The sequence below is a fragment of the Ovis aries genome, chromosome 22 (assembly GCF_016772045.2).
Source record: "Ovis aries strain OAR_USU_Benz2616 breed Rambouillet chromosome 22, ARS-UI_Ramb_v3.0, whole genome shotgun sequence".
Lineage (NCBI taxonomy): Eukaryota > Metazoa > Chordata > Mammalia > Artiodactyla > Bovidae > Ovis > Ovis aries.
The window spans coordinates 42,006,002-42,026,166 of record NC_056075.1 but is presented as its reverse complement, the minus strand read 5'-3'; the positions used below and the strand labels follow the sequence as shown (position 1 = coordinate 42,026,166).

General features: G+C 47.9%; 1 protein-coding gene and 1 non-coding gene across 2 annotated transcripts; both read right to left on the bottom strand.

Annotated features, from left to right (window-relative positions):
• Window positions 1-5,947: 5,947 nt before the first annotated feature.
• LOC121817630 (major seminal plasma glycoprotein PSP-II-like) lies at window positions 5,948-13,981 on the bottom strand. The gene is made up of 5 exons (XM_042238801.2): window positions 13,907-13,981; window positions 10,573-10,602; window positions 9,398-9,533; window positions 7,458-7,645; window positions 5,948-6,231 (listed from the first exon to the last, which is right to left on the bottom strand). Exons 1-5 carry the CDS (start codon window positions 13,950-13,952, stop codon window positions 6,227-6,229), a joined length of 405 nt encoding a protein of 134 aa, XP_042094735.1. The 5' UTR covers window positions 13,953-13,981; the 3' UTR covers window positions 5,948-6,226.
• Window positions 13,982-19,619: 5,638 nt separating this feature from the next.
• LOC114110374 (small nucleolar RNA U13) lies at window positions 19,620-19,724 on the bottom strand. The gene has a single exon (XR_003586649.1). It is a non-coding gene; the product is annotated as a small nucleolar RNA U13 (small nucleolar RNA).
• Window positions 19,725-20,165: the final 441 nt, after the last annotated feature.

Here is a 20,165-nt window from a genome sequence, read left to right as displayed (position 1 = left end):
CTGAGCCTGGCCTGGGGCTATATACACACAGCAGCTGACGCCTGACCTCCTCCTCCCCTGGAGCCCAGCCCCGCAGGGCTGCGGGAGCCCCGGGTTCTCCAGAAGGGAGGCACCTGCTGCTTCCCCCTTGTCTTTGTCAGAAACTTTCTGTGTCCTTTCCCACCCAGACTGGGGAGTCATGGCCTGGTCTCTCCCTCTCCTGTTGTGTGGTCTTCGATGAAGGCTGGCAAATCAGCCACAGACCACCAGGGTGCCCTGGTTTGCAGGGCCCTCTTCCCTGGGGGCTCAGCTGCATCGTGTCCACCTCTAGTGACTTCATAAACCCCAATACGACTTGGATGGAGAGGAACTGAGACCCGGAGAGGCCAAGGGACTCGCCCACATCCCAGGGCACCAGTGGCAGACGCAGGACCAGTCTGACGTCCCGGCTGCCTGGTCTTAAGAGCCCTCCTGTGTCACTCAGGGCAAAGGCAGGTCAACAGCCCCCGTCTGCTCCAGGTGCAGGTCACGATTGGTGGGGCAGCTGGAGCACATGTCAGCCTGTGTGTGCTGTGTCCACAAGGGAGAAAGGTGTGCACATGCTGGCATTTATGCTATACTTATACCAAGATCCACATGGTTCAGACTAGTGAGAGCATTACAGTTATGAGAAACCAGAAGAGCTCCTTGTTGAAAACATGCATCAGAATCTCAACACATGGAGGATGTATAAGCCACCTTTCTACCAGGTATTTTGTGTATGAATATTCATAGTTGCCTTATTCTATCAAAGAGTGGTCAAAACCCAAATGTCCATCCATCCATCATCGAATGGATAAGTGAAATATGGTCTGTCTATACAATGGAAGTCATTCTTCCATTTAAAGGAACAGCAGGCCAATCGCCTTTCAAGGACCATTACAATTACACCCCGACCCAGGAGAACACAATGCCCATATTCCTGAAGGTTAGCAACTTTGAATTTTATTAAATTTTTCAGAATTCCTTGCAGATTAGAAATGCTCATAAAACATCTTTTAAAATGTGCGTTTCTCCAAATTTCAGTAAGTTTGGTCTCTTTTCCATATGTCTTGAGCTCAACTGTAGGCCTTTGGTGAAATGCCTGTTCATGCGTATCTTTGGGCCTGTTTCTCTTACTATTGCGTCACTCACTTTTCCTTATGGGTTGTAGAAACTTCCTGTTCTAAGTCATATCTTTCTTTATAGAAGCCCTAATGGGTTCACAGTGGGGAAACATTCCACCTCAAGCAGAGCCCAGGGAAGTTGGCTGAGCCATCTGGTCACTCAAGCTCTCCTGAGGAGGAGGCTGATTAGACAGGGTCTCCCTCTCAGAAAACAATGCTGGTTCTGCGCCAGTGGTCAAGCTCCCTGGTTGGGACTCTGATAACATGCAGTAATTCCTCACAGTTCCCCTTCCATCTAGAATCTCTCTTTGCTCATCATTTCCAGATTCCTGTCACAGTCCACAGCTCACAGAATGCTTCCTGGCCCTGGTCTGTGGAGATGTCAAGGAGCTGCCCATGGATGGAAGTGCCTGGATGGAGGGAATGCAGGAACCATGGAAGGAAGGCCAGTTCCTCATCTTCCATCCCAGCCCAAGCAGCCTGTCTTCATCCTACGTCATTGCATATCAGGCCTGCTGTCCTCCCCTGCAGTGTCCATGCAGCGCTGCGGCTGCCTAGAGGGGGAAAAAAGAAAACCAAACAGTCCCTTTTCTAGGGGCACTCAGGAATCAAAGTCTTAGATTCCTAAATTCACAACACTCTCTGGAGAAAATTTCTGGGGTAACAGCAGCTGTTGAGGTCTTCTGTCCCTCAGATGTTTGTCCCAAAGCTCATACCTGGTTTCTGAGGTTCCTAAAGAAGCCTGGTTGCGTTGCTTCCAGCCCCTTGCCTATGGACTGCTCCCTGGCACACCTCTCCTCTCCTCTCCATGAGATGCACTGGGTGTCTGCACCTGGCTCAAAGACCCCCTAAGTACCTCCTGCTCCGTCAGAGCTTCCCAGTACTCTCTTTCTAGACCGTCCCATGGGTAGGCATTGTATCCTTCTCAGTGACCACGATTTTATTCTCAGGGAGGAGCTGAAGGGTCTGCTGGGCCTTTTGTAAGCTGCCTTCCTGGAACCACAGGTTTATTCAGTGTCTGGTCCCCTTGCATGTGCCACAGGCTTTGGGAGAAGCTGACCCCACACCCAGCTCCAAGAACTGGCCTCAGTGGTGAAGGAGGTGGTGTGAGTGTCCCCAGGAAGCTCCCCGTCCTGGCGATGGTGCAGGAATGAGCATGTCCCCAGGTGAAGGGACAGGGGAGGTCTGGCTGCAGGGGAGGTGAGAAAGGTCTGCTCTACGTCCTCCCAACTGAGGGTGAATCCAAGTCACAAGGGAGGCAGAGCAAGAGGGTGGTGGGGCCACCAGTCCAGAGCCACTGGGCAAGCTCCCCCAAAGCCCCCTCCCTTCCAGCTCCAGGAGGCACTGTACTTGTGCTTGAAGGTGTTTGGGATGGTGTGTAAGTCTCTTGAAGGAGGAAACATCCTCACCCCTTCAAGGTGCCATGAATCCCAGGACAAAAAAGTATTCCCAAAATTTCTTAGAGAGTCTTAAAAAAGAAAAACATTCTATCCCCTTTTTGAATCCCCAAGCTGGCAAACCTGCTCCAGCTCTGTTTGTGTGTGTGTGTGTGTGTGTGTGTGTGTAGTAAAAGCAAAATGTCAAATCCTGCAGCAGAAAATTGACCAAGGGTGATGCCAGCCATTCTCTATTGCTCGTAATGTAATGGAATTCCTTCCAAAGACTCATCAGTAAAGCCATCTTGCTAGATGTTCTTCATCGCTGCACTTTATGATGTTAAGCTTGTGCCCATCAGTGAGTGGTTTCTAAGAGTTGTATTTGACATCGTTAATAGTTACAGAATCTTGTTTCATTTGTTTTGAATCTATTCATGTGTATTATAGATTTTATGTTTATTCTGCCAACATGACAAGCTCCTCTAAATAGCTTTTTGGTGTATCGTTGTACTCTTAGAATAAATCCTTATGCTTTGCAAATATTATTACACTACTAAGTTCAGTTTCTAAAACTGTATTCTATTTCGTTTTTTCTCTTATATCGACATCTATGTTCTTGAATTAGATTGCATGAAGTTTTCTTTCCTGTACTGTTCTTTCCCATTACTAGTATCAGATTATACTTACATCAGCTTCTTCTAAATTTATAAAATGAGCTGGGTACCCTTTTCACTTCCTCAACATATTTTGGAGAAGTTAAAGATCACTGAAACAGTGATCTTCATTGTTAAACTCTCTGGAACTATCGACTTTCTGAAAAGAAATCTTCTCATTGTTAATTCCATTTTTGTTTTTAAATTGTGAAAGTATGATAACATATTTACAAGAGATTTGGAAAACATAAACAAAGTTTTGTATAGGTTATGTTCAGCTCAGCCTAGAATGGAAGGAAATACGATTCCCAAGTTAACCTGTGTGAAGACTGGCTGGAAAGAAACGCAGTACTTTACAGGATCATTGAAAGTGCATGTGTGAACCTATATCCATTTACTCATTCATTCATTTAAGGATTGCAACTTGGACCTTGGAGTCCCACAATGGTACAGCCACACAGCTAATAAACAAATGATAAGTTAAATGACCCAGGAACTTACACAAGGTAAGTGAGGGGAGGGGGGGAAGGATCCAGGTCCCTGCACCTAAGAGGTGTCAGGAAGATGACAAGGTAACCTTAGCCCTCAATCCGAACCATGGTATCCTCTATGGGGGGTGTTTTGGCAGAGGGCGTGTGAGTCGAAAGGGTTGGACAGATACAATCCTGGCAGATGAGACATGTGACAAAGGCATGGAGTTGCCCCAAATTCTTCAGTCTCCGAAACTCAGTGTGTGATGGTCCGGCATTGAGAAGAGCAGAGGGGAGAAGAGGCTAGAAGGGAGGGAAGGTCAGAAAAGGAGAGATTTTGGAAAACTAGGCTAAGGTGGGTAAACTGTATCCTGAAGACGGAGATCCATAGAAGGGTTTTCAACAGGAAGTGCGAATGGAATCAGCTGTGTTCAGATGTGTGTGCGGGATGGTGAACGGGAAGAGGCCCGGGTGGGATCTTTCCTAAAATCGACAACATCAGCAGAGAAACCCCACCTCCAGGGAACTCACTTGAGGAAGGGGGACCCCAACCTGACTTTCTGAGCTGGTCTCATCTGGATGGTCTGGATAGACTAGTGGTGCTTTCAGGGGAGTTGATGACCCTGCCCAAGTCTGGGAAGAGACTACATCCTCCAACTCTCCATAGAGAACAAAATGACACAGAGGAGGATACGAGTGTGCCCTCATGTGTGGGGTTTGTGTCACTCAGGCAGACATTATGCTTCTTGGTCCTCCTAACATCCTGGCCTCTGGTAAAATGCAACAGCAAAACCTGAATCTGGGAATATTACTAAGCCATATCAAAGCACAAATTTGAGTCAGTTCTAGTGAGGTGGATGACCCTGGAGCCTGTTAAGGACAGTGAAGAAAGTCAGAAAAATAAATATTGTATATTAGCACATATATATGGGATTTAGCTTCCAAGGTCAGATGAGATTGGCCATGTTCAGGGTGGCAAGGCCATATCAAACACATCAATCCTAAAGAAAATCAGTCCTGGATGTCCATTGGAAGGACTGATGCTGAAGCGAAGCTCCACCAGGTGTGAAGAACTGACTAGTTGGAAAGGACTCTGATGCTGGGAAAGATTGAAGGCAGGAGAAGGGAACAACCGAGGATGAGATGGTTGGATGGCATCACCGACTCAATGGATATGAGTTTGAGCAAGCTCTGGGAGTTGGTGATAGACAGGGAAGCCTGGCGTGCTGCAGTCCATGGCGTTGCAGAACTGGATATGACTGAGTGACTGAATTGAAACGGATGGGATTTGGGGCTTGGGTTCACATGGTAAAGAATCTTCCTGCTAATGCAGGAGACCTGGGTTTGATCCCTGGGTCTGGAAGATCCCCTGGAGAAGGGAATGGCAACCCACTCTAGGATTCTTGCCTGAAAAATGCCATGGACAGAGGAGTCTGGCAGGCTACAGTCCATGGGTTTGCAAAGAGCTGGACATGACTCAGCGACTAATAATTTACTTTACTTATGAGATCTAGAAAAATGGTATGCTACTGCTAAGTCGCTTCAGTCGTGTCCAACTCTGTGCGACCCCATAGACGGCAGCCCACCAGGCTCCCCTGTCCCTGGGATTCTCCAGGCAAGAACACTGGAGTGGGCTGCCACTGAAGCGAATGGAGATGCAGATATAGAGACTGGACCTGTGCAAGGGGAGAGTGGGCTGAATGGAGAAAGCAGCATCAGCATATCGTGTGTGAAACGGGCAGCTGGAGAGAAGTTGCTCTGTAACACAGGGAGCCCAGTCTGGTGCTCTGTGATGACCTAGAGGGGTAGGATGGAGGAGGGGAGGAGGCTCCTGAAGGACGAGATATATGTGAAATTATGGCTGATTCATGTTGTGGCATGGCAGAAACCAGCACAACATTCTAAAAATTAAAACCAAAAACCAACTAACCAAAAAAAAACCCTGAATCTGATGATCCCACAAACAAAACATGTTTTACTCTTTGCAGATCTTTTTAAGACACCCGAACGTCGTTCTGGTTGGCCAATGGGCATTAGAAGTTTAATGCATCACCATCAAATATTCTTTATCACCAACCACATCATCAGAAAGTTTAGCTGAAAGATGCTCCAATGTCTCTACTCTGTCTGAGAGGTTTATCTTGGGCACAAGAGGGAAATAGGAAATAGGCAAAGTAACTATCTGAAGACAGTCCTCAAAAATAAAAAAATAAAAAAGCCTATGGTTTTAAAGAACTTCAGAAGAGGTTCCTCTCATTCTCACTGATGTCTGATTCTCTAACCTGTGACATGAGGACATTTAGAGTAAAGGAACAAATCCAGACTCCGGTAAAGAGACTTTATTCAAAACGATTATAAAGACAAGCAGAATGACCGAACCGCAAGACCGGCAAGTATCGAAAACTCTGGAGTAAGGAATCTTTCTTTGCAAGGAAGAGACAGAAGGCTGGAAAGAATGGAGGAGACGGGATGGGATGAGCAGGTGTGATCAGACAGGTGACCAGGATGTGTCCCTCCTCGTGGTCAGCTGATTCCAGAAGAGTCTTCCAGGAAGATTGTTTTCATCGGCAACACTTGTCCACTCTTAGGTGTGAGCACGATCACTAAGCTGTGGATGGAGAACTTAACTAGAGTTTGGTTAAGTCAGTTACACAGGGGCTTCCCTCATAGCTCAGTTGGTAAAGAATCTGCGTGCAATGCAGGAAACCCTGATTCGATTTCTGGGTTGGGAAGATATGCTGGAGAAGGGATAGGCTACCCACTCCAGTATTCATGGGCTTCCCTTGTGGCTTGGGGAACTTCGCTGGTGGCTCAGAGGGTAAAAGTATCTGCTTGCAATGCAGGAAACCGGGGTTTGATCCCTGAGTCAGGAAGATCCCCTGGAGAAGGAAATGACAACACATCCAGTATTCTTGCCTAGGAAATTCCATGGATGGAGGAACCTCACAGGCTACAATCCACGGGGTCGCAAAAAGTCAGGCACGACTGAGTGATTTCACTTTCACTTTCTTGCCCTTGTGGCTCAGCTGGTAAAGAATCTGCCTGCAATGCGGGGGACCTGGGTTCGAGCCCTGGGTTGGGAAGTTCCCCTGGAGAAGGGAAAGGCTACCCACTGCAGTATTCTGGCCTGGAGAATTCCATGGACTGTATAGTCCATGGGGTTGCAAAGAGTTGGACACGACTGAACGACTTTCGTTTCACTTCAATTATACGAGCATTTTTTTCCCATTGATAAGTGGGGGGAAAGTTTAACTGATCATTAATGAGAAAAAAGAAACAGTTTTGAGAAACCGTGTCTGACTTGCCCTAAGTGACACATGTATATATTTGTATGCATAAATATTTGGTGACCATAATATACATTTTGCGTAGTAAATGGCGAATATACATCCTGCTAAATCTATATACAAAGAGATATATGTGCGTTATATCTATATATCTGGTAACTATATACATTTGATATAGTATACTATGTGTAGTACACATTTTAATTGTACACACTAGAAATGCTTACGATTGTATTATAAGATCCAGAAAGGGACATTTTCTTTTTGGGAAGAATATGGGACATAATCAATGGAAAGAGTAAAATTTGAAAAGAATTTTCATATGGGTCTTTCCAATTCCAGTATGTCAGATGCAAAATGCTGGGAATGAGCGGGTGGGTGTCTCTGGAGAGCCTCACTGGGTCATGCTGACTCTGGCTCACCCAGTGATGATCATGCAGAACTTAGATTCCACCTTATTTCAGCAGTCACGTAACAGCCATGTGCCCTCAGAACCACGCACGGACAGGAGAGGGCACGTCAGCAGACCCCTGTCCATCTCACCTACCTGATGGACGCTCGTAGTAAAATATATCAAAAGGAGATACTGGCTGGTTGGAACTTCTGTGGTATTTCACGGTCATGACATTGGAAGAAGATGTAAACACCAGGGGTCCCCCTGAACAGAAATTCCCAAATGTAGTACTGTCCGGCGGCCCGTCTATGATTTCCACATCCTCTTCATTACAGTTGAGGCTGTTGGAGCAGAGGGAAGGGCAGGCGTCAGCCTTGGGAATCGTGGTCCCCCTGGCAGGCAGCCTCCCCTGTCCAGACCCCACGCAATCACACAGCTTTGTGCACCAGACTTCCCAGGCTGGTGCCCACGGGGGAGGAGACTCATCCTTCAGGAGGGGGTGGTGGTCCCCTAGGTGACTCCTTGCCTCCTGGGCAACCCCACTGATGGGGCTCAGGGAAGCCCACCCAGGACTCTGGGATCAGGAACCGCCGGAGGGCACAGTATAGCCAACCCTGAGGACTATTTCCTTGGGCAACAAGCACGGAGTCAGGTGAGGCCCAGACATGCGTGTGTGACTCCACTCCTGCTTCACCCTCTGCACCCCTGGCACAGGGGGCCCAGGACCCCCTCTTGGCCTCCAGGACCTGCAGAGGCGAGAGGGGCATCCAGGTCTCGCTGCTGTGGGCAAAGTGCACAAACGAGTTGAGACCCTCCTGCCAAGGTCTCCGTCTCCTCCTCCTGCCCATCAGACCTGACCCCGCCCTGTCTTCCTCTCTCAGCCACCAGCGTGTGCCCCACCCAGGAGGGAGATTGGAGCCTCTCTGGGCTAAAACGAGACACGGAAGGGACATCTCACCAGGACACACACTCAGCTCCCTCTGTACTAGCTCACTCTTAGACGGACTGATTCCTTCCTAGTCCCATATCCAAAACTGGTCTTGGAGAGGGTCAAAGGCACAATAATGAAAGCTTTTAGAATAATCTATCCCTTTGATCCTAACAGAAATGGGGATGTAGGAAATGCCTGCCTCCTTCAGCCCCGGCATGTGGTTTTGATGGATGGTCTGAGCCCTGCTGTGAGGCAGGCATTTCCGTGTGTCCTCACACGGAGCAGCTCCTCCGCCTCGTGGGAGACCTGACTTCATAGAAGGACACGGCCCTCAGTTCTAAGATGATAGAACTAATCTCAGCCTCCCCTGACAGTGACCTTGATTCCACACATAAAGAAAATGTCACTTCCAGGTTAAAATATATGAAGAATACCCTGCTACAGAAATGCTGTAACTATCGCTAGTTTGGAAATACCTTCTGGAGCGTTATAACTTCCTTCATAGTTTCAAACATTTATTCGATCTTTCATCCATTTATTCACTCGTAGGTAAAACAAGCAGACAAGAGACAGACACGCATCCTAGGAGAGACACACTCGGACATCAGCAAGAGTGATGTGATGCTGTCAATTCCTCCAGCGTTTTGCACGGATTAACGGATGGGGCACAAATCCGAGAAAGATCTGCCCAGCTGTGGGCAGAGTCAGAGCAGGGGTTTCCAGTGTGATGGAAAAGTTCTTCCTCCAGTGAACTCATGAACTAGGAAATGAGGACCCTAAGCAGCAGGTGGTGAGTCTGGGAGAGGTGGAAGATGCCTTCCAGGTAGAGGGCACAGTGTGAGCAAAGGCTCAGAGCTGCCCAACAGTCTGGTGGGTCCACAGCTCAGTGTGTGCTGGCTCAGCTCAGAGAAGGGGCAGAGGGGAGGAGAGGTTAGAAGGGAGGGGAGATCGGGGTCCCCTGGAGGGATCTGAAAGCCGTGCAAGGAGGGTCAGCTTGATGCAGAGGGCAGGGGGCCATGCAGGTCGTCAGCAGGAGTGAGCTGGGGTCAGGATGTGTCCGGATGTGTGTGCTGGGTGGTGCAGGGGGAACGGGAAGGGGCAAAGAGGGACACCTTCCCATAAAACCACAACATCAGCAAAGAGCACTCAGCTGAGCACTGACCTGAGAAATGGAATTGTCAGGACAACTGTATAACCGCTCTTCAAGAGGATGGTCCAGGTACACTTCGGCCCCCACGAGAAACTGCTGGAGATCCTCCCAGAGAAGTTTCTGTGGACGCCCCCACATTTTCTAGTGTCTACAACACAAGGCAGGTTTCTTGGTACCCAGAGGCTGTGACAACCCCTGGGCTGGGGAGCGGGGGTCGCTCTACCATCCTTGGGCTCCACACCATCATGAAACCTTGTGATTTCCAGATTCCAGAAATCACAAATCAACATCAATGATCCAAGTCTAGTGACCTCCAAAAAAGTGATTTTAATGTTTTACTCTTTGAAACATTTTAAAGGGAACCATACCCATCACTGAAATTTGTTTTGACCCCTGCAAACAGATATATTGAATCCCTCTTCAGCAAATAAATCTTTATCATCAAATGCATGGCCAGACTGGAAGTCAAAAGGTGCACACAAACCCTCCTTCTGTGTCCTGCGTGTCTCTTCCCCGTGAAGCCTGAGAAACAGCAGAGGAACAGCCTGAGGAGCCAGACCCCTCCCAGGCATGAAAACCCGCTCGCTGTGCAGACGCGCAGGGAGCACCGGGACCCACTCAGTGGCGCCCAGGTTCCGCGTCTGTGCGTGGGGATAAAAGGAGCACTTTCCTTCGGGCATTTGGATCTAATGAGCTCCTGGTTGGAAGGTGCTCAGCCAGTGCCTGGGCCTGGAAACCTCTCGAGCACACAACCCATCTCTGGTCAGCTGCACCCTCTGACCCGGTCCATCATGATGTCCTCACTCCCTCTCCCTGAGAAACTCTCATCTCTGACCCTGAAGACGGTGATGTCCCCCAGCCATTAGGAGGCGGCTCCATCCACCTTGGCCACCTGCTGTGTGGAGAGGCGGCCCCTTCCTCCTCCCCCACCGTGAGGCCACTCCCGAGTTTGGAAGATGTGGTGGGGTGGAGAGAAGGAATGAGGCAGAAGGGGGAGTCCTCAGAGGTCTGGAGAGACTGGAGTTAGGGACTGTGATGATGCAACCAGGCTGTGAAGCACAGAAAGCTACGTTCTTTTGGTAATGGGTACGTACGTTTCCCTTGTAGAGAAGCCTCTTGCGCCTCAACGTTAAGGCTCATCTCTACGTGATGAGGGGAAGTGGTGAAATCACATCGTCCACACTTACCTTCATCCGATTCTGTTGAAACCAGTGTGGCTGAAAGGTAGCAAAACAGGAAAACATCGTGAAAATGCGAGGTTACAGAGGGGTCAGGGTAAGAGAATGGAAAACTCACAACCCTGTGAGGAGGAGCTGTGTGCCAAGGGATGGCAGTGAGATGAGAGAAATGCTTTACTGTCCTCCACCCTGGGGCCCGTCCTGGTCACACAGGGGAAGGGCAGAAGGAGGGCCTTCGAAAGCTGGCCCATTCTTCTTGATGTCTTTGTTTTCCCCAGATCTACTCAGTTTAGGGCCAATGTTCCCTCTCTGCAGCCAGACTTGGAAGAGTCAGCCCCAGGAAGGTGACCACCTTGTCCCTTTAGCCTAGGACTATCCAGATCTCAGCACTGAACTACCTTCTCCCAGAAAATGTCTCAGTCCCAGCGAAACTAAGAGAGTAGTTCACCCAACTAGGACATGAACGTTTCTTGTTAATCCTTTGGTGGTGAAGTTGATGTTGGAGTGAACACATTGAGTAAAATTTCAGTTGAGGAGAAGTGAGCCATCTTAATTTGTAGCAGTTTCGCTGTATCAGGGACCTGAGTTAGGTGCATGGATCAAGGGCCCTGATTTCAATCACAAGGTCTCCCATGGTGCACTTGCACTGTGGCTTACCTTCACGATACAACAATCAGGCAAAGCAAAGCTTAAGAATATCTGATTCTTGGCCCTGGGTCATAGCCCTGTGAGGATGAGGGATGCCTGGCTTTGGACAAGTTGTTTTCTCTCCTTAAGCCTCAATCCATTCATCTCTAAAATGGAAACTGAACAGTAGGAGCCTCCTCGGTTCCAGAGAACAGTCCACACATGCATAGCCCAGTGCCCGGCCCAGAGATGCTCCCTGCTAGGTAACCTGCCACTCATTCATTTCCTTGCCCATAGAAACTGCTTTCCTTAGTCAATAGAGATCAACAAGCCCTCTGGAAACTATTTGACCATAAATGTCAACCAGGACACTGGGGTCCATCTCCACCTACCCTTCCTGAGTCCTGAAGTCTCATTGGTTTGGGGGCACAGTTAGTTTCAAATTTCTTTTGATATTGATTTCTAAAATAATTCCACAGTGATAGGAAAAGAGACTATGATTTCAATACCTTTAAACCATGAAAGTTTTGTACCTTGTCTTATGTCCCTGGATAGGTTCCTGTGTCTCCTAGTTTACAGTCTATAGGAACTTGAATAGAATGGTATCTGGCTGTTGTGGGAAAAATCTATAAATCTTAATTATGTTGTATTGGTTCACAGGGCTTCTCAGGTCTGTTTCTATCCTTTTACTTCTCTGTATATTCATTCTATTACTTTTGAGAGTTTGATATTAAAGCTCCAATGAAACATCTTAATTTATCTATTAAAAAAATTACTATAATAGACAGCGGAACTATATGTAACTTTGTTCTGTATTTTCCAAGCCTCCTGTAAATGCGTTATCATACTTTCCTAATGAAAAGAATAAAAATTAAAATATATTTTAAAAAAATCCTCCCCACCCTGGGGCATCCATCACTGTCTGCTTAGGAAGACACAAATGAAGGTTTGCCTGAAAGCAGGCCTCAAGGACAGAAGCAGAAATCATTCCTGTCCCTTCAGGTGACATCTCTGTCCTGGACCCACACGTACAGTGACCTCTTAGGATCTAGAGTCTGAGGTCCTGACTTTGAAGCAGGGGGACAAACAGCCCCTTGTAGGAGTTCAAGACACATCACCCCCAAACATGCCATCTTGACCTACTGACCATTTGAACTGAAGGCACTTGAGAAAGAGAAGAAGCAGGAGGGGCTCTGATGGACCCGTTTCTACCTACAAGGCACCCACGAAGTGTCCCAGGAGAAGGGCTGCCCCTCCAAACCCCCACCCGGGCCAGGGAGACAGGAAGGGCCTCATCACAGGAGCCTGGGAGGGACCCTGAGAAGGATCTGGGCGCACACACTGGCTGCATGACCCTCTCTTTCCACTCGGCCCCCACTCAGCTCCTAGTCGTGACCCACCACTGACTGTAGGGAGAAAAGGGGGGAGGGAAGAAAGAGCCTAGTCATGGGGACAGTCCCTGACCGGAAGTGTGAGGGGCAAAGGTGAGCAGGGAGAAGGGGAGGGGAGCTGAGTGAGGAGAGAGGAAAAGGGGAGACGGAACTGAAAAGGGCAGAGGAGGAAGGACAAAAGGAGACAGACAGAGAGAAGCAGGAAGGAGGAGACAGAGGTTTCCCTGAAGAAATGGCTGCCTTCCGATTCTTTCCCACCAGCACTGGGAACCAGCATGAGTAGCGAGTCCCTCAGTCATGTCAGACTCTTTGAGATGCCATGGGCTGTAGCCCACCACCTGTGTCCAAGGAATTTTCCAGGCAAGAATACTGGAGCAGGTTGCCGTTGCCTTCTCCAAGGGATCTTCTCAACCCAGGGAACGAACCCACATCTCCTTTGAGTTGAATGCATTGGCAGGCAGATTCTTTACCACTAGCACCACCTGGGGAGCCCAAGCCAGCATGGGGCCCTCTGTGTTCAGTGCAGGCCCAACACCGAGCCCCCTGAAGGACTATAACTACCTGTCAGGATGTCCTCAGCCCTGCTGGGAGCTGCTGCTCCTGTGGGTCATTGCTGAGCTCATGTTGCTGCCACATCTCCATCCCAGGGGCAGAGGCAGAGCACTCCCACCTGTCCAGGGGCTTCTCCAGGGGCCCCCGCTTCCCCTTGGATGCCACCCTCCAATCAGGTCCAGCCAGGGTCCCACATACAGCACCCACGCTGTCACACCACCAAGACCCCTGAAAAGCTGACCATGACTGGTTCACTTCATCCAGGTGTGGGTGAGGGCTGGCTGTTCTGCAGGGCATCCCAGGTGAGTGAAATCGTTCAGTCATGTCCGACTATTTGCGACCCCACGGACTATACAGTCTATGGAGTTCTCTGGGCCAGAATACTGGAGTGGGTAGCCTTTCCCTTCTCCAGAGGATCTTCCCAACCCAGGGGTTGAACTCAGGTCTCCCGCATTGCAGGCAGATTTTTACCAGCTGAGCCACCAGGGAAGCATCCCAGGGGACACTGGTTAAGGCAGAGGGGGCCCAGGGAATGCATGCCAGAACAAGGACGGACAGCCCAGGAAATGCTTAAAAATCATTATACGCGCAGCCCTGGGTCATGGCCATGCTGCTGGACCCTCCTCCTCCAGGCCAGGCTGAGGGTGGCATCTCCTTGGAGGAGGGCAGCTTGCAGACCCTTTTCCATGGCAACACGCGAAACTGCACAGACTTTCTAGGTTGAACAGGAAGCAGAGAGGCCAGGAGGCAAGGGGCTGGGGGCCAGGCTTTACCTGTGCTGAGCAGCAGGGCCCAAGGGATGACGCTGGACAGCTTCATCTTCACAGCCTGGCACCAGCCTCAGCTCTGAGCCTGGCCCCGGAGGCCTGGGGCTATATACACACAGCAGCTGACACCTGACCTCCTCCTCCCCTGGAGCCCAGCCCCACTGGGCTGCAGGAGCCCCGGGTTCTCCAGAAGGGAGGCGCCTGCTGCTTCCCCTCTGTCTTTGTCAGAGACTTTCTGTGTCCTTTCCCACTCAGACTGATGAGTCATGGCCTGGTCTCTCCCTCTCCTGTTTCGTGGTCTTCGATGAAGGCTGGCAAATCAGCCACAGACCACCAGGGTGCCCTGTTTGCAGGGCCCTCTTCCCTGGGGCTCAGCTGCAGCGTGTCCACCTCTAGTTACTTCATAAACCTCAGTAGGACTTAGATGGAGAGGAACTGAGACCCAGAGAGGCCAAGGGACTCGCCCACATCCCAGGGCACCAGTGGCAGACGCAGGACCAGTCTGACGTCCCAGCTGCCTGGTCTTAAGAGCCCTTCTGTGTCACTCAGGGCAAAGGCAGGTAAACAGCCCCTGTCTGCTCCAGGTGTGGGTCACGACTGATGGGGAAACTGAAGTACATAGCGTGTGTGTGGTGTGTCCACAAGGGTGACCTGGGCGCACATGTCGGAATTCTTTCTATATTTGTTATGTGGAGACCACGAGGCTCAGTCCGATGATTGTCACAGTTGTGAGAACCCAGCAGAAGCCCCTATGGAAAACAGTCTAGCAGGTTCTTGAATGTTCCACGCTAGTTTCTATATGGCCCAGGTTTCTACTAGGTATTTACCAAGGAAATGAAAATGTGCGTCCAGACAGAAAATTGTACATGAATATTCATAGCAGCATTATTCATAAGAGACAGAGTGAAAAAAATCCAAATTTCCATCATCTGATAAATAAATAAAACATGGCCCATCCCTAAAATGATAACCATTCAGCCATCAAAAGGAATGGCAGCCCACTTGCCTTCCAAGGACCATTACCAGCTATATACACACCAACCAGGAGAAGCCAATGTCCAGTTTCCTGATTAAACAGCTCTGAATTTTACCAAGTCTTTCAAAGCATGTTGGTGATTACAATTGTTTGAAATAATGTCCTCTATTAACATGTGCATTTCTCCAACTCCAGGGCATTCGGCCACTTCTCCAGTGTTTCCAGTCCAACCCCACTTCTTGTGAGAAATGTCTGTTCATACATATGTTTGAGCCAAGCTTTTATTACTGTCGCATCATTCTTCCTCATGAGCTGCAGAAACTTCCTGCTCTTTCTAACTCATACCTTTCTTTACAGGAGCCCTGATGGGCTCCCAGTGGGAGGGACATTCCACCTCCAGTAGAACACAGGGAAGCTGTCTGAGCCATCTGCTCACTCAGGCTCTTCTGGCTGATGAATGGAGGAGGAAGTTTATTGGACAGGGTCTCCCTCTCAGAAAACAATGCTGATTCTGCTCCAGTTGGTTAGGCTCCCTGGTTGCTATTTGTATAAAATATAATCATTCCTCACAGTTCTCCTTCCATCTAGAATCTCCCTTCCCTTACCATTCTCTGTTGTCCCTTGCAGTTCCTACACACAGAATACTCCCTGGCTCTGGTCTGTGGACAGAACAAGGAGCACCCCATGGCTGTAAACGCCTGGATGGAGGGAATGCGGGAGCCGTGGGGGGAAGGCAGTTGCTTGTCTTCCATCCCAGCCCAAGCATCCTGCCTTCAGTCCCCATGTGTCAGGCCCGCTGTCCTCCCCAGCAGCGAACAAGCAGGGCTGTGACTGCCTGGGGAGAAAAGAAACTACAGTCCCTTTCCCAGGGACACTCAGGAATCAGTCTTAGGTTCCTGCAGTGTCTGTGCCCCCTGGAGGAAATTTATGACATAATAGTTTTTGAGGACTTCCGTCCCTCAGATGTTTGTCCCAAAGCTCACGCCTGGTTTCTGAGGTTCCTAGACAAGCTTGGTCGCCTTGCTTCTAGCCCCTTCCCTGTGGACTGCTCCCCAGCACACCTCCCCTCTCCTCTCCTCTCCATGAGACGCGCTGGGTGTCTGTACCCGGTTCCCAGACCCTTCCTAAGTGTCTCCCACCTCATCAAATCTTCCCAGCTGCTCTCTTTCTAGACCATCCCATGGATAGGCATTGCCTCCTTCTCAGTGACCATGGTTTTATTCCCAGGGAGGCTCTGAAGGGTCTGTTGGGCATTTTGTAAGCTGCCTTCCCGGATTCCCTCCTCATTGACAGAGAACTGCAATTTCATTCCGTTTCTGTTCCCCTTGTGTGTGCCATGGACCACGGGAAAAGCTGACCCCAGATCGAGCTCTGAGAGGAGGTCAACAGGGAGTCCCCGTCCTGGCGATGGTGCAGGAATGAGCATGTCCCCAGGTGAAGGGACAGGGGAGGTCTGGCTGCAGGGGAGGTGGGAAAGGTCTGCTCCACGTCCTCCCAACTGAGGGTGAAGCCAAGTCACAAAGGAGGCAGAGCAAGAGGATGGTGGGGCCGCCAGTCCAGAGCCGCTGGGCAAGCTCACCCCAAAGCCCCTTCCAGCTCCAGGAGGCACTGCCCGTCCTTGCAGTTGACAGCGTTTGAGATGGGGGTCCCAGTCAGAAGGAACCTGACTGACAGGTGCAGAAAAGACAACCTTACCCCTTCAGGTTCCCAGGATACGAGGGACGCAAAGTTTTTCTAAGATTCCCTAGAGAGTCTTAGAAGAACAACAGCTCTCTTTTGTTTGAGCCCCCAAGCTAAGCAGACCTGCTCTAGCTCTGCTTTTCTTTGGAGGAAAGGCCATCATTCCTAAATCTTCCAGCACAAAATTGATGAAACGCAATGACAGCCATCTTGCCGTGTTTTTCACTCTACTGCTGCTGCTGCTAAGTCGCTTCAGTCGTGTCCGACTCTGGGCGACCCCACAGACGCAGCCCACCAGGCTCTGCCGTCCCTGGGATTCTCCAGGCAAGAACACTGGAGGGGGTTTCCGTTTCCTTCTCCAATACATGCATGCATGCTAAGTTGCTTTAGTCGTGTCCGACTCTGTGGGACCCTATAGACGGCAGCCCACCAGGCGCCTCTGTCCACAGGACTCTGTAGGCAAGAACACTGGAGTGGGCTGACACTCCTAGGAATGCTCTTTATGTCTCAATCATAAACTGTACGTTTTGCTGTATGTTCTTTCTAGTCGTGATTTATGAAAGCAAACTTGTTTCCTTCAATGACTAATTTCTAATAGCTTTGTTATAACATTAACAGTTATTCAATTTTTTTGAGTTTGTTTCTGTATCCATTGAGGTGTTAATATGGATTTTAGTGTTTATTCTATTAATATGAGAAGTTACTTTCACAGATTTTTTTTTTATTTCAAGTTCTCTTTGCATCTTTAGGATAAATATTTATTTTTAAGAATATTTTTTAAATTATGGAATTTAGTTTCCTGAAGTTCTGTCCTATCCTTTTTATTGTATGTTTGCACCTATGTTCATAAATTTTATTTACTGATTTCCTTTCCTGTACTATCCTTGCCTATTACTCATATCAGATCATAGTTTTATCAGATTTTTCTATATTTAAAATGATTTGGGTAGCCTTTTTGAGATCTCTAAGATATTTTGAATGAGATAAAGATAATTGAAAAGAGCAATATTTCCTTGTAAAACTGCCTGAAAGCATGGCCTTTGAGCACAAAACTTTTTTTGCTCTGTAGACAATTTCAGGGCATCAGTCATCACATTTTATTAAATAATCTCTGATGTGGTTATGAATGGATGGATTGTTTTCTTAATTTCTTTTTCTGATAGTTTGTTATTAGTGTGTAGAAGTGCAATAGATTTCTATATATTAATTTTGTATCCTGCAAATTTGCGAAGTTTATCAATGAGTTCTAGTAGTTCTTGGGTGGCATCTGTACTATGGGGCTTCCCAGGTAGTGCCAGTGGTAAAGAATCAGCCTGCCAATGTACAAGTTCACTTCAGCTCAGTTGTATCTGACTCTTTGCAACCCCATGGCATGCCAGGCTTCCCTGTCCATTATCAACTCCTGGAACTTATTCAAATTCATGTCCATTGAGTCAGTGATGCCATCCAACCATCTTTCAACCCCTTCTCCTCCTGACTTCGGTCTTTCTCAGTATCATCGTCTTTTCCAATGAGTCAGTTTTTCACATCAGGTGGCCAAAGTTTTGGAGCTTCAGCTTCAGCGTCAATCCTTCCAACAAATACTTAGGACTGATTTCCTTTAGGATGGACTGGTTTGATTTCCTTGCAGTGCAAGGGACTCTCAAGAGTCTTCTCCAACACCAATGTTTAAAAACATCAATTCTTTGGCACTCAGCTTTCTTTATAGTCCAACTCTCACATTCATACATGAGTACTGGAAAAACCATAGCTTTGACTAGATGGACCTTTGTCAGCAAAGTGATGTCTCTGCTTTTTAATATGCTATCTAGGTTTGTCATAGCTTTTCTTCCAAGGAGTAAGCATTTTTTAATTTCATGGCTGTAGTCACCATTGCAGTGATTTTGGAGCCCAAGAAAACAAAGTATATGAATGTTCCCATTGTTTCCCCATCTATTTGCCATGAAGTGATGAGACTGGATGCCATGATCTTAATTTTTTGAATATTGAGCTTTAAGCCAACTTTTTCACTCTCTCACTTTCATCAAGAGACCCTTCAGTTCCTCTTCACTTTCTGCCTGTGATCTGCATATCTGAGGTTATTGATATTTCTCCCAGCAATCTTGATTCCAGCTTGTGTTTCATCCAGTCTGGCGTTTTGCATGATGTACTCTGTATATAAGTTAAATAAGCAAGGTGACAGTATATAGCCATGATGTACTCCTTTCTCAATTTGGAACCAGCCTGTTGTTCCATGTCTGGTTCTAACTGTTGCTTCTTGACATGCATACAGATTTATCAAGAGGCAGGTAAAGTGGTGTGGAATTCCCATCTCTTAAAGAATTTTCCACAGTTTGTTGTGATCCATACAGTCAAAGTTCAGTGCAACACATTTGACAAACCTCCTGCCAATGCAGGAGAAGTGGGTTCAATCCCTGGGTCGGGAAGGTCTCTTGGAGTAGGAAATGGCAACTTGATCCACTAGTCCTGCCTGGAAAGTTCTATGGACAGAGGAGCCTGGTGAGTTGCAGTCCATGGGGTTGCAGAGTCGGGCACGACCGAGTGACTGAACACACATGTTCTATGATGACATCTGTAAGCAGTGACATTTAGCTTCTGCCTTTCCAGTTTGGATTCCTTTTATTTCTTTTTCTTTTCGGCTTGCTGTAACTAGGAATTCCAATACCATGTTGAATAAAAGTGGCGAGAGTGAGCACCCTTGACTTGTTCCTCATCTTGGATGGAAACGTTTTCAACATTTTACCACTGACTATGATATGAGCTGTGGACTTGTCATATATGGCTTTTATTATGTTGAGTTGTGTTCCCTCTATATACACTTTGTTGAGAGTTTTATTTCTTTTTTAAAAAAAACTCTCAGGAAATTGTAATCCATTACATCCTGTGACAAAATATGCACCAAGTACCCTTCATTTCTCTGTCAAGTCTTGTAATTTATGTGAAATTATCTCATATGTTAGGTACTAAATAAAACTCGCTTTGTACTATTAGAAAAAACTCTCAGGAAGCATGGTTTTTTGAAGCAGAAAAGTTTGAATTGCTAGTTCTTTTTTTTTTTTTTCACGTCAGACGGGTAATGTGCTGGGGTCGTAACAAGGTTTGCGGGGAGGCACATGTCACGCAGCAGCGTGAACACCCAATCATCACGCTCATGAACTACAAAAGGATCTGCTAGTTCTTTTTTTGACAAAGATATTTATTGAATCAAAGAAGTAATGAATGGATGAATGGGTAAAATACTTATTTTAAAATCTGTCTCATTATGCTTGTTTCCATAAAACCATTTTTTGACCATGCCATACCACTTGTGAGATCTTTGTTTCCTGACCAGGGATCACACATGGGCCCCCGCAGTGGAAGGGTGGGGTCCTAACCACTGGACCACCAGGGAAGTCCCATCATGAGGCTATTTCTTTAAGCAGTTTTAGATTCAGAGCACAGTTGTGAGGCAGGAACAGAGGTTCCCCACATAACCCATGCTCCACACATGCACAGCCTCCTCTACTATCATCAAAACTCATCAGAGTGCAGCATTTGTCATAACTGATGAATCAGAGTTGAAGCGTCATAATCATCTGAGGTTCATAGTTTACATGAGGGTTCACTCTT

What these genes read in the sequence shown, in the direction of transcription:
- LOC121817630 (XM_042238801.2), bottom strand. Translation starts at nt 13,952, where the DNA reads ATGAAGCTGTCCAGCGTCATCCCTTGGGCCCTGCTGCTCAGCACAG. An exon ending in GGCCCTGCTGCTCAGCACAG is followed by an intron (nt 10,603 to 13,906) that starts GTAAAGCCTGGC and finishes GCTACCTTTCAG; the next exon opens with CCACACTGGTTTCAACAGAA. An exon ending in CTGACAATTCCATTTCTCAG is followed by an intron (nt 7,646 to 9,397) that starts GTCAGTGCTCAG and finishes CTGCTCCAACAG; the next exon opens with CCTCAACTGTAATGAAGAGG.